Below are 14,444 nucleotides of genomic sequence, written 5' to 3'. Positions count from 1 at the left end.
GTAGGGAAAATGGTCCAGGTTGGTTCAGTCCAGAAAACTCTGAGAGATACCAGGGGATTTTTAGGTGCTCACATCATCTAGTTCTATCTCATGCTCACCAGAAAGCAGAGATACTCAGAGAGGTATGGTGAAATTCATCAGAATCACCCAAGAAGCTTGTTTACAATGGAGATTTTTGGGTATACCCCGAGATTCTGCTTTAGAAGGTTTGGGGTGGGCCTAGGGATCTGCATTTTAACTATCAACCCAAATGAGTCTGATGCAGGTAGGCTCCACTAGCGGAGAGACATCAATTGGATTAGAAATAAGATATCTACATTGGCTATTTGTTTCTTTTTTTTGAATTTTTGAATTTTATTTATTTTTTTATACAGCAGGTTATTATTAGTTATCCATTTTATACATATTAGTGTATATATGTCAATCCTAATCTCCCAATTCATCACACTACATTGGCTATTTGTACCAGTGTTTTGTGTGCTTGCAAAAATTTCAAAACTCCTTATAAACAAGACAGCATTGCTAATAAGGAAATTGAGGAATAGTGTGGTTAAATAAATTGCCCAATATTTACCATCAACTTGCTGTATGAGCCAAGAACAGGGAAAAAAAAAAAAAGCAAAACAAAAGACAATCCTCTGAGGCTTTTCACACCCCCTCTCCTGCCCCATTCCATGTCCTAAGAAAACTCTAGCAGAAAATAACAGAAGGGCCCTTGGCCTATGTTGATATTGGCAGCAAAAGCACATCCAGTTATTCAGTCTCAATAAAAGAACATTTTTCAAATCTTTCAAAGCCAGCCACACTAAGGCTATAATGAGTTTACCTCATTTTCATCTATGCAGCCAGAAACACTCAAGGAGGGCAGGTCTGAACTGGTCTTTGGGAAATCATGCTGGCATCAATATAAAGAAGATTTAAAAGCCCTCCAGACATCTGGTCTGACTTAATAGATCTCTTGGTGCTTTCTGGATTCTTTAAATGTTAACCAGAAGGTCACATGCTCAACCCTCTTTTCTTTCCTATAGACAGACAAGTCAATTATCCAAATCCAATGAGCCCAAAGAATCACAATTACATCTAAAGTTTCATCAATCAATTAACTGATTAATGTATTTCTGTGTGTGTGTATGTATTTATTAATTTATTCTCCATTTCCCCAGAGTGATTTTTGGTAGCTTATAAGTACTCAAAATATGAGGCGAAGAAGAAATTACAATCAGGATTTTAAAGAGAGAGAGAGAGAGAGAGAGAGCGAGTGGTGAAAAGCGTGGGCCTCATTTTATCTGGTAGATATAGCCTGAGAAATAAAATGTATGTAAATCGAATAAATTTTTTTTATTTGCATTATCATTTATAATGTGTTTTATCAGTACTCTCTTTCTTTTTGATTGGCAGTGGAGCCTAATCCTAATTTGTTTCCTTACTCCTATTCCCACCTTTTCATTAAGTAATTAATCAATCAAAACCAAATACTTATATATGTATAACTGATTCACTTTGTTATAGAGCAGAAGCTAACACACCATTGTAAAGCAATTATACTCCAATAAAGATGTTAAAAAAAATACTTAAAAGCATTCTGGAAAATTCCTAAGGGATACTAGAGCTTATCACTTTTTAATGTCATGATTTCTTTGGAAATGTGAGCATTCCTGACCGAGTTTACCTGTCAAGTCCAAATTTTCCTCATCTGAGATAGCACCTATAGGCTTCCCCACAGGGAAATCAGGTGCTCCCGCAGTTCTGTAGGCAGGGAAGGCTGGAGGGAGGAGCACAGTTGGCCTGGAGCTGGGCTATGAGGTAGGCAAAGAGGGACCCTCTTTGGGCTCTCAGGGCCCCCTAATTCAGGGCCGAGTGTTCCGGTAGCACCCAAGCACTTTCACCTGCAGACCCTCTTTTATTATGTCCTCCATTGAAGACCCCATATTTTGAAAGCTTGTCATTCCTATACAAAGTGCCCTGATGAACAAAAATTAATTTTTCAACTTACATTTATTCCTTCATTCATTGAACAAATACGTACTGAGGTCATACTGCATGCCAGACATTGAGCTGTCCCCTGGTAGATGAGGATGAATAGTCTGCTCTCTGCCCACAAGAAGTTTGTACTCTGACAGCAAAATATGCAGGCAAATGGGACCCACTAAAGGTTATGCAGTCTGTGCTCTGTACTAGGGGAACTGGCTGGGGCCAGTAGGCACTGTAATCCAGCCTACCTTTGGCTCTGCTCACCAACCCATAATCCCTAGCTCAGGGCTTCATTTCTCCAGAAAACTGTAAGAAACCTTTGTCTAATCCAAAAAATTCATATGGGGTCTCAGTGGCCCTGCACACAATGAGTTACAAGTCTGCTCTGCAGAGTCAGGAAAGGCTTTACAGAGGACACTATCTGTGCCAAGCCTTGAAGGATTTATAGGTGTGTAGGGTTTTTCTGGATCAGCAACAAGAAGGACGTTCCCAGCAGACTGCCCGGAAGTGTGAGGAAGCATTGCATCATCAGGAAACCTGAGAACTACAAGTGCTTGAGTGATAGGAGCCAAGGCTGGACTTGAAGCCAGAGAGGGAGGTAGGGTCACATCAGGAAGTGAGGTGTGCTCATGCAGAGACCTCTCCCATTTATTCCATGCATTAAAGGGAGCTAGTGACTGGGCGTGGAGCTTGGTATGGCACAGGTGCCATTAAACACACCAGGGAACAGAGGAAATGGGCATGTGGTAGATGATGAATTCGGAGCTTGTAATCAACATGAGAAATACAAAGTTACCAATCACACGGAGTGATAAATTCAACTGACGTAATTCAGTGATTGTTTTGTTAGCCTAGATAGATTTATTAACACAAATAAAGGTATAACTTTTATGATTTTTAAAAAATTCATAATTTCTTTATTATCCCAATTAATACTTTCTTAGACCATGAGATTTAGGGCAGGAATTCTCACTAAGACTAGTTCACAAATACCTAGGTAACCCACGGTGGCACAGCACAACCCCGACCCTCACCAGGTGTTCAATAAATGTGAATCAATGGAAAGGAATTCTACGGCACTTACTACGCCCACTACTCATGTGTCATATACCATTTGGTGGCAGTGATGTTGGTTATCTATTCATTTAAATATCTATTACTTCCTTCTCTGTGTTTTAAAGTCCACATGGACAGAGAGCAATTTATGTCTCCCATAAAGTTTTGCATATAATAAATGCATAATGAGTATCTAAAGGCTTGTTGGAGGAATTAGATTTACTAACTAATTAATATCTTATTCTAAAGTCTCATTAGGTTGTCTTGGTTAAAATGCATCTGGATCTATAAATACAATGTGGAATGTTCCCACAGTGGGAATTCCTGCATGGGGGATAATTAACAGAAGAAAGTCTTCAAACTATGCCTGGTAATCAGGTCACTTCTCACCTGTGAATGCCCCCTGGGAATAGATGAAAAGTACATACTTTTAAAATGTAAGAATTTAAACCCAATAGAAGAAAACGCAGTAAGGAACAGTTCCAGAATGAGAACTCTTAGAAGCCCAAACAAAATATAAATATCCTGGGTGGATGCAGCACATTTCTTGAACACCTAAAGACTGTAAGATGCCACGCCAGCTCTGAAGGCTAGGGATTAGGGCCAATAGTCAAAATAGCTGAACTTATTGAATAATGTGTCAGGCATCATTTTAAGCACTTTGTATATGTTATCTCACTTAATCTTCAAAACAACTTTGTAATGTAATTATTAGTACCAATCCCTATTGTTCAGATGAGGGCATAAAGATACAGAAGCGATTTTGGCATATCTTGTCTGGAGTGGTCCACAGTCAGACCTGAAGTTTAAGAAGTCACTAAAAATATTGAGTACCAGTTACGCACTAGGACTCAGCATGAGGGGCAAAACCACATTCAATTCAAACAAGGTCCTTGTTCTCACGGGGTTAGATCCTAGAGGGGGAGATAGACAGTCAACAAGTAAACCAATAACTAAACACAATGACTGAACTGAAATAAGTCCTATAAAGGAATTAAGGTATGACAGAGTGGCAGGTACACTGGGGGCAGAAGCCTGGAGGGCCTTTCTGAGCACTGAGCCGAGTCCTTAGGGATGAGAAAGCCAGCCACGTGCAGAACCAGCAGAAAAGAGTTTGGGCAGCAATTTCCAGAGTCTTGAGGCAGAGTTAAGTTTGGCACATTTCCTCAAGAAGGAGGCTGGTGGCTGTAGCTGGTGGGGGGAGAGTGTATGTGTTGAGGTTAGAAGAGTAGGCCAGAGCAGGCCACCCACCTGGTAGTTCTTGGCAAGGAGTATGGATTTTACTCTAAGGCACTGGAGGGGATGAGCAGGGGAGGGAGGTGATCTGGAGATTTCAGAAGCTCACTCTGGTTGCTGACCACAGAATGAACTACAGGAGGTATGAACAGAAGCAGGTGTGTAGCGAGCAGGCTGCGGCAGTAGCCCCAGGGGAGAGGGGCTGGTGTAGTGGACCAGGGTGGTGGAAGGAGATGACCCCAAACTAGTTTTTGGTCTTGAAGCCAAAGAGAAGGGGATAACCATTCCTTAACAGCTGTAATGTCTGTCACTCACAAACACACACTTTATGATTTATAGTTGTTGTGACTTGGACGACTCTATTCTGTTGGCAGCAGCAATGCAAACTACTTTCATTCCATTCAGTAATTACAAATTATTTCAGTAGTATTTTACATTCATTACTGGAGTCCTTTTTCAGGCAAAGTATGTTTTACGATCATCCTACCCACTTCCCAAAGTAAAGACCAATCCAAAAGGTACAGCATATTTAAGTATTTTTAATAAGGTAATATTCCTAGTCATCACTGGTGTATTTTCATTAGCATGTGCTGATCCAATGGCAGAATACAGTAAAACCTTAAACTATTATTATAAGACAGTATAAATTGAGTAAGTGGGAAGAAAGGGAACGGGTGGAAGAGGGCCTTGTATCAGAGATTAAATGATGGAGCAGACTGCCGTGGGACCAGCAGGTGGTAGGGAACTGGGAGACCAAGGGGGGACGTCCCAAGGCAGGCACAATACGGAAAACTGGTGGTGTCACCAAGCGATCCTCCCAGTGTCCATCGCTTGTTCTGGATTTTTTTTTAATTAAAGAGAGTGACACCAGCTCCTCAGTTACTTTCCAATTTCCAAGCTGATAGCTCCAGTAGACAATGCTCTCTGTACTAGAGGAGGAAAAGCTGAATTATTGATAACATTGTAAAGCAGTATTTAATGACATGGAAAGTTATTCATGATTAGTGATATGTGATAAACAAAAAGCAGGTCATAAACAGTATAGGCGCTATAATTGTATTTTGTTTTTAAATGTGTGTCGTGTGTGTGTTATGTTTGTAGAAATGAGTGGAAGCACGTTTAGAGATTATCTCAGTAGTGGACTTTATATATATATATGTATACATGTATATTTTTATTATATACACACATATTGTATTATATGTATTATATACACAAATATTAAAAAGTTTTAACTTCTTGGCATTTTTTGTGAAATATTTTCTTTACATAAGAATAAAAAGCAGAGTTTTAAAAATGAAAATAACGTCTAGCAATATAGGGGTAGGGGAGTGAGAGGTACAAACTATTATGTATAATAGAAGCTACAAGGATATACTGTACAACACTGGGAAATAGCCAATATTTTATAACAACTATAAATGGAGTGTAACTTTTAAAAATTGTGAATACTATATTGTACACCTGTAACATATAATATTGTATATCTACTGTACTTTAATTAAAACAATTTTTAATGAAAAATGTCTCATCTTTAAAAAATAGCTTTATCTTTTTAAATTCTATTCCACTGGAAAAGCTGTCTCCCTGAAACATTTCATAATTAACTCTTGCTTCTTATTTTTTAATTTGGGTCAGCATTTCATTTGTAATAATCTCCAGATGCAGCCATTTTCAAAAATGAATGTTTCCTCCCTTTGGCAAAACCAACACTCCCCCATCACGACTGCGGCTCTCCAACTCCTCTGTCCCATCATCCTACTTGGCAAGAACCTCTGAGATGAACACATAAAGTCTATACCACCCTTGGAGAGAGGATTTGACCTGCATTTTCCTGCTGGCATGTTAGCAGCCTGTTTTTCGGAATGTTTAAGAGCAACTGCAGTAAAGTGAATTTACAGTCTCCTAAGTCCATCAGAGCACAAGGGACAGGAAATCTACAGAAATGCAAAATATAGAGCTAACTACCAACCATGAAGCAGAGGAAGCACAGTTATGTGTTCAGGCTAGACGCCTCCACAGAGACACCCGTCTGCCTCCATCATTATTTATCATCTGGTCTCCAGTTACTTTATTACCACAAGACAGAAAAAAAAGAGCCATGGATTCAACTTGTACTGGCTTCAGAGACAACCCTATATACTTTAATACACTTCTTGGCCCACATTGTGAGTAGTGCTATTCGCCGCTACCGCAGTGTGGGACTAGGAAATCTGAGAAAAGAATGAGACTCACATTTGCTTTCTTGAAAGGTTTAAAGGCCTTCAATCATCCATTTCTAGAAAGACTAAGATACCCTCCCTTCTGCGGCTACTACCTGCCCTCATCCTTTATAGCCACTTCCAAGTCTCCAGGGTACAGCCTCACATGCCTGACACGAGATGATGCCAGACCTCTTAGGGAATACACTTTTTAAGTAAGAACAACATTCAACCATTTTGTCTCCAGTGTGTACAATGTCACATTTTAAATGTTAAACATCATCTCGCTAATAAGAAAAAAGAAATACACTGGGGTTGACCAGCTTGAGACAGACCAGTCCTTTAGTTCTACAACTCAAACATAGCTGGAAAGATGGCTTCAGTGTATCTGTTCTGATGGTGGGAAATAATGGACTCAGTCATATAAAACCATCTTTTTAGACCACAGCCAATCTTACCGATCTTTTTCACACTTAAGTAACACCCCACATTTCATAAAGGGTGATGACAACGTTATCAGTAAAGAAATCACTTCTGGGCTTCCCTGGTGGCGCAGTGGTTGGAATCCGCCTGCCGATGCAGGGGACGCGGGTCTGTGCCCCGGTCTGGGAGGATCCCACATGCCGCGGAGCGGCTGGGCCCGTGAGCCATGGCCGCTGCGCATCCGGAGCCTGTGCTCTGCAGCGGGAGAGGCCACAACAGTGGGAGGCCCGCGTACCGCAAAAAAAACCCCAAACAACAACAAAAAAAACCCAAACAAACAAACAAAAAATAAGAAATCACTTCTGATAAAACTATATGGTCATGCATTGAAGTCCTCCTTTTGTGTTTTTCCTCCAAATATACTTTTTTTGTGGAGCACATTTTAATAGTTTCAGCAGTATGGTGGCTCACAGAAGAGTCACAATAAAAGGTTTAAAAGAACAAAGAAAACATACTGTCCCTAAGAACTTTCATACACATTATCTCACTCACTTGTCGCAAATACTCTTTGAGCATGGCATCGTTATTCCTACTCTTCAGAGGTGGATCTAGGCTCTTAGGATCACATTGCTAGTGTATCATAGGGCTTAGGTCTGCATTCATGCCTCCTAACAAGGCTCTATAAATTGATGAACTGTGAAGCAGAATAGCCAAGTAGCTCTTTCTTCCTGCTGGACCTAAAAAGTCAGGGCTTGTTAGAGACAAGGTATGAAAATGGTCTGCTTGCCTAATGTGCCTCATATCATCTTTACGTATGGCTATTTTATAATCTAGGTAGAGCTAGGAATCTAGAACCTAGAGCCTTAGGTCATAATGCAGAAAGGAAGAAACAACAACGCCGGTTGCTCAACTGTATGTATGCAACAATGTGAAGAACCCCACCATTTATGATGACTCAGCACACGAACTTCCTGGAGCTCCAGGGGGAAGCAGACAAGTGAATAGGGCCCGACCCCCAAGATTCTTCAGCAACCTGTCGGTGCTACTTATTGCTCCACTAAACCTAATATACCACCCCTTCCCTGGCCATTTAAAGGTGGAGAAATGGAGGTCCAGAGATCAAGTGATCTAGGTCCCAGGGTTAGCTGGTGGCAGAGGTGGGCAAGAACCCAGGTGGTCTAACTCCCAACCCTGTGCTCTTTCCAATATGCTACAGTCTGACATATATTACAGACAATGGTGACAGAAATCATAATGGCAGCCACCATCGACTGGATGCTTACTCAGGGCAAGGGTCAGTAGTAAATGTTTTATATGAACGATTTCATTTAATCTTCAGAATTACTAACCTACAAGGTACATGAGGAAACAGAGGCTCAGAACAATTAGGCAACATCTCCAAGAGCCCACTGTGGGCAAGTAACAGAACTGGGATAGAGTCCAGTCTCTCTGAAGCTAAAGTTTGTTGTTTATACCAAATTGCCTTTCTCTGCTCATCAGGTCTGGTGAAAATTACAGTGATTAAATATGAACAGCTGATGTATCTGCCTATTGTTACCGTTTATTCCATCTACTTTACATAAGCAAGTCTTTACAAAAACAGATTTCAAGAGAAAGAACACAATTCATCTGTCCTTTCCTGCCTCTTTAATGCTAATCCTTGAGTTCCTCAGAAAAGTGAAAGGTCCTACTCAGATACTGTAAATCTGCTTTTGAGTTGCAAATTTGGTCTGAGGGGAAAAAAGCGGGATTCAGACATAAACAAAATAAAGTACTTCTTTAAATAATGAAATTAAAGTCTCTTACATTTGGAACACCAGGTAAGCCAGCTAATTACTTAGGTGCTTGGATGCAGTGCCTCTGTTCACAGACTGAGATGCACCCAAAGCGACTGAAGAGGCTCAGGCCAGCCCTGAGCTTGCTCTATTCATTGCTCTCTGTAACTGTATTTTCAGCATGCTTTTTTTCACATGTTGATGCTTAGAACGTTATTCTTGAGAACCAGTGTCGTGCAACTGCGAAGAAGACAGTCTTGTTAACAGGTTTCTCAAAGTCACTTGTAAAGTTGTCCCTTGGTATCCCCAGGGCATTGGTTCCAGGGCTCCCTCAGGGAATACCAAAATCTCGGATGCTCAAATATAAAATGGCATGTTATTTGCATATAATTTATGCACATCCTCCTGTATACTTTAAATCATCTCTAGATTGCTTGAAATACCTAATACAAGGTAAATGTATGTAAATAGTTGCCATAACATAGCAAAATTCAAGTTTTGCTTTTTGGAACTTTCTGGAAATTCCTACACCCGCCCCGCCGTACACAGGCCTCTCACTGTTGTGGCCTCTTCCGTTGCGGAGCACAGGCTCCGGACGCGCAGGATCAGTGGCCATGGCTCACGGGCCCAGCCGCTCCGTGGCCTGTGGGATCCTCCCAGACCGGGGCATGAACCCGTGTCCCCTGCATCGGCAGGCGGACTCTCAACCACTACACCACCAGGGAAGCCCTCTGGAAATTTTTTTAAAAAATATTTTTGACCTGTAATTGGTTGAATCTGTGGTCGGTTGAATCCGCGGATACAGAGGGCTGACTGTACTTAAAGAAACTCAGGATAACATCTTGGGGAACCTAGTATCACTTGGGAAGATTTAACCTCCCCAGATTGCAATTTCATTCTTAGTAAAATGAGAGGCAATCCTTTTTACCTCAAAAATTCAATATATTACTGCTGACTAGGTAAAGGAGCTCTGAAGCCAACTGTTCTCCACTCCTCTTTTGTTCATTTGCTCCCTCCTCTTCTTTTGCTTCAGCTCCAGTTTGCTCCATTGCCCCCAAAACACTTTTTTTTGTTCCTCACAAATACTGCCTTACTAGTCTCTTGCATTTATTAGTAGCAGCAGAAAAGCAAATTTTTCCACTCCAAGGAAATGTATCATCTTATTACAAATGAGAGTACAATGCAGAGAGCATTCCCAGGGAGGTAAGGCATGTATGATAGAGACTGAAGAGGCACAGAGCACAATTACATGATTTAATATTCCTTAGAAACCACAATGGTCATTTTTAGTGAAGGGATTCTAAATAGTTACTAATGATAAACTTAAAACTAGAGCTTCTGGAAACGTAAATTAGATCCACAATCATACGAAGCCACAAGTATGATGACCAACGTTGCTTTTCCTATTGCTAACAAGTGCTTTGGTTCTGTTGCGTTTTGTATTTTAAGATATGTACGTATGAATATACGCTATTGATACTATGTATAAAATAGATAACTAATGAGAATCTACTGTATAGCACAGGGAACTCTACTCAGTGCTCTGTGGTGGCCTAAATGGGAAGGAAATCCAGAAAAGAGGGGATATGTGTATACGTATAGCTGATTCACTTTGCTGTACAGTAGAAAGTAACACAATATTGTAAAGCAACTACACTCCAATAAAAAAAAAAAAGATATGTATGTATGTATTCCAAGTATGACCAGGAAGACGTTTTTTTCCTTCATTTAAAAAGGTAATCTGAGGTAAATTCATTCTAAAAGTTTTTTCTACTCTCCCAAACTTTCAGCATAAAAATGGTAATAAATCTATCTATCTCTCTCTCTCTCTCTCTCTCTCTCTCTCTCTATATATATATATATATATATATATAAGCTAAAGGTCCTACCTAGAACACTGTAGTGACAGTAAAGAAATATTTTCTACTTTGCGGTGATTTTCCCCCATTTCTCCACACAGAATCTTCTTGGGCCGTTACTCCCTCGGAGAGAAGCAAATCCTTCATAGGGAATGCTGGATGTGCCTGTAACAAACTATCAACCCAAGAAAACAGAAGGAGAAGGTGAAGCCAAGAGACCAGGCTCCAGGCAAGGTTGGCATCGTTCATGTGCAGAGGTGCTGGGGAAGAGCAGCCTGCTGCTCACTGGTGGAAAAGCTCAAAAGGTAAAACTTTAAATAGCTGTAACACGAGAATTCTGACAAAGAGCTGGAGAATACCAAGGAAGGCCAGAGCATTATAAAGAGAAAGGGGATGCGGAGGGTTTGTAGAAGATACAGCGTCCTGTACAGCTGACCAACTTAGACGCTCAAACCATGTATACTTCCCATTCGAGATTAATAAAGTGGGCATATCAATGAACCTAAGTCAACTTAGCATTAGTCCCCGATCGAACTGAGGTGAATGAAAAACAAAAAGAACTTCTAGTCCTGCCAATTTGAGACCCAGATCTGTGATCCAAAGGAGCCAAGATCCAGCCTACTGGTAAGGCTTTGCCTGAGTGACCAAAAGGCTTCCTTATGTCTGATATTTCTTTAGCTGCAACCAACCAGCAATTGCCCTGTGTAACTATAAACACCACAAGAAAATGAGTTAGTTTTCCCAGTATTCTTAAACTTCAATATTATCTCAAATTTGTGGAACGTTAGATGGAAGAAAAGAAAGGACTCTTTATCAAGGAACTGGGTCACTTCTTAAGGGACTGAAGATTATCTCTTTCAGTTGCCAGGGATGCTGGCCTGCAGAGTACCCAGGGACCTCTTGTGGAAGGGATCAAACTGCTGTAAAGGCAGACGTTGTTGCTGGGATTCTTGGATGGGAGTTGGTACTTCCTCACAACTCTAATGACATGCTTGGACTAGGTTGGGGATGTTCTGCATAGTGATGGAACCACAGACCCACACAGTCAGGAGAGTCTGAAGACAGTATATCCCGAATACGCAGATAAACCTAAATATATTTACTGAGTATACTTAGCAGCTATTAAAAATATGCAATTCCAACAATAACTATATTAATGCATTAAAAAGATGAACTAACGGCATCTTACCTGTAACAACCTTAGTCGTTGTTCATTGTTGAATCTTTCCACTGCAGCCCAGAACCACCGAATTACAATATGATTGTCATGATATCCTATCAAACCAATCATGAAAGCCCGTGTTACTTTGAGTTTTCTATCTTAAGTCACCACGACACTGGCAAGTCGACAAAAGACCCCCAGACATAAATCATCATCTTGGATTCGTTAAAGGTTATTTATAATTTAAGACCAAGGAATAACACTGTAAATGTGATCACATGAGTGTCAGAAGTTAAACAAAACACTAAATGAAACCAAGAAACCTCTGTTTCCATTTAGTGGTCACTAAATGAAGCTAGCGGAGGGAAGAAAACAAATGAGTTATTTTAACCATATCATTTCTGAAAAATATAACTGCTGTTACTGGAAATGTTTAACCCTTTTGGTCATTTATTTAAGAAATAATTTTCTAGCACTGCTATGCCAAGCAGTGTCCTAAGTTTGGGGGACAATGGCAACGGAAATAGTCCCTCACAGGGCTTCTGGTAAAGGAGAGACATAAATCAAATAATTATTCACATCAATATATAACTGCAAACCATTTTAAAACTATATATTATGTTCATATTTTAAAAGCAAATTACTCTTTATCAATAAAAAGGGAAAATAAGTTTATTACTTTAACTCCTTCAACTAATAAATCTCAAATAATCATCAACCTAAATGTTACTTTTATTCCATACTTTACTAGAATTTAATAAAATGTCAAAAGTATCATCCCACAGGTGGATTAAGGCAGTAGCTGTGGATTCTAAAACCTTCTGCAGAGAAAAATTAAGTTCAGAGAGAAGGCTGACAAGGATTAAGGCACAGTTAGTGATTCAAACCAATTAGCTGACATATTCAATGTATAGAGAGCTACTCTAATTCTGAGTCAGCAGCAGTAAGTCCTAAACAGAAGGTCGGTAGAAACCATTTTCATTCAAATTTTTGCTCACATGTTTCCGTGGCTGTAGGATTTGGGGAGAATCTTGCCTTACTGTTTACCATTTGATCAGCGATGCCCTTGGAGAAGAAAGGGATCCAAATGAAGCGTAAATACTAGACTGGACACGGAGATGCATAGGCTCCTTGTCCTGCCTTTGGCAAAGACCAGCTGTTTGGTACTGAGCAAATACTTTTCTAATCTATAAAATAAGTGCGTTGGCTCTTTATAGCTTTAAAGTTTTCTGACCCTTTGAATCAGCCTTTTTATGCCTCTCCTTTGCTGTCTGTGCCAAACCATTTGGAGAAGGAGGAGGAGCGAAAATGTCTCATCCTATTCTCTATAAACAGCTGCCCTGTGAACATATGGCAAATGGCAGCAAAGCCGCCCCTTCATTCAGTGCCAAGTAGCTGGGTTAGCAAACATGGCAGCTGGGCATGTCGCCATTTTCCTGCCCCCTCCCCCCAGCCCTCTCCTCCCAAGGATTTCATTTGATAAGATTGACAATAACCATAGAAATAGGCACTCGATTAGTCATATACAGTGAATAAAAGTCTATACTGTGTAAATACAAAACTGGCTGACTTGATGAATGGCATTGCTATTAGAATCTCCTGGGGGTTGGGGATGGTGGGGGGGGGAGGAATGAGCTAATAGCATTTATGGTAAGATGTAAGTTATGTAGCATGTTGGAGAAACTGTGTTCTAGTTAGTGAAAATAGTTAACAAAGTTATAATAGCCAAGGTCATATTTGGATTATACACGGGGCCAATTGGAAAAGAGTTATTACAGCAACTGGACTTCAGAAATAGCAGCAATGGACACTGCAGTTTAATATCGTCTTTCAGAGAAAATGGACGGGCAAGGCCAGCCCAGGGCAACAGTCATGGGCTGGAAGAGCCAAGCAGAGGCCAAAGCAAAAGCAACTGAGCCAATGTTAAGGTATTTTTTGTACTCCAAACTTTTTAATTGTTTTTTTTTAAATCTCTGTTTCAATTTACAGATAACTGGAGAACTGCTCAGCTCTCATTTTAGTCTAAGTGATTAATTCAGTGACTTAAAGATTGTATTCTTCACTCTCCACGTTCAGAACCACTGCTAACCTCTTACATTCTGAGTTCAAAAACAAAAACAAAAACCAACCGTCATTTGTCAAGACTTTCTGAACCCCTTTTAACACTACAATAAATTTCAGAAAATGTATTCTTTCTTTGATTAAAAGTATTGAATAAAACTTTAACTCTGGGTTAGCATCAGGTCCCTTTCCAAGCGTCTTGATTCAGCAGTCAAATTTCACAGGCTTTGATGCCAATTACTAATTGAAAATTTGTATTGATCTACAGAAATACCAGTCCTAAAACTTCCCATTTGGTGACGTGTGTAGTTTTTAACTAACCTTACAGCGGTTTCCTTTTCAGTTGAACTTAACGCTTGAATTTTAGAAGGGCTTGTTCAAGAAACTTGAAATCTGAGAACCATATCTTACTCCATTCATGTGTTTCAACTGTGAATTACAACTGGTAAGCAGTTCAAGTGAAATGTAGAAAAACTGTGTTTGTTCATTAAGAAGCTCAGAGGGTATGCCTCTTCAGGTTTGAGAATGAAGGCAGAATAGGTGGAGTTTGACCAGCTGGATAAGAGCTCCCTGGTGCTTCACTAACAACACCATAAAGCAATTAATTGATGTTCCTATGGCCACATTTCTTCACTAACAATTAAGAGTTATGACATCCTTAGATGGTGTGTAAACAGCTCTCCTTCCACCTGACAGATGA

At 40.1% G+C, this 14,444-nt stretch overlaps 1 protein-coding gene across 1 annotated transcript in view; it reads right to left on the bottom strand.

The window, feature by feature from the left end:
* The window catches only part of HECW2 (HECT, C2 and WW domain containing E3 ubiquitin protein ligase 2), a 246,869-nt gene that overhangs the window by 5,405 nt on the left and 227,020 nt on the right, over window positions 1–14,444 (bottom strand). The window contains exons 26-27 of the mRNA XM_007447815.1: window positions 11,711–11,796; window positions 10,590–10,696 (exon numbers count right to left, since the gene is read on the bottom strand). Coding sequence (XP_007447877.1) covers window positions 10,590–10,696; window positions 11,711–11,796 — 193 coding nt within the window. The remainder of the gene's footprint in view (window positions 1–10,589; window positions 10,697–11,710; window positions 11,797–14,444) is intronic.

This window comes from Lipotes vexillifer, unplaced genomic scaffold (genome assembly GCF_000442215.2).
Source record: "Lipotes vexillifer unplaced genomic scaffold, Lipotes_vexillifer_v1.1 scaffold555, whole genome shotgun sequence".
NCBI classification, from domain to species: domain Eukaryota; kingdom Metazoa; phylum Chordata; class Mammalia; order Artiodactyla; family Lipotidae; genus Lipotes; species Lipotes vexillifer.
This window is presented reverse-complemented; position numbering and strand designations above follow the sequence as displayed.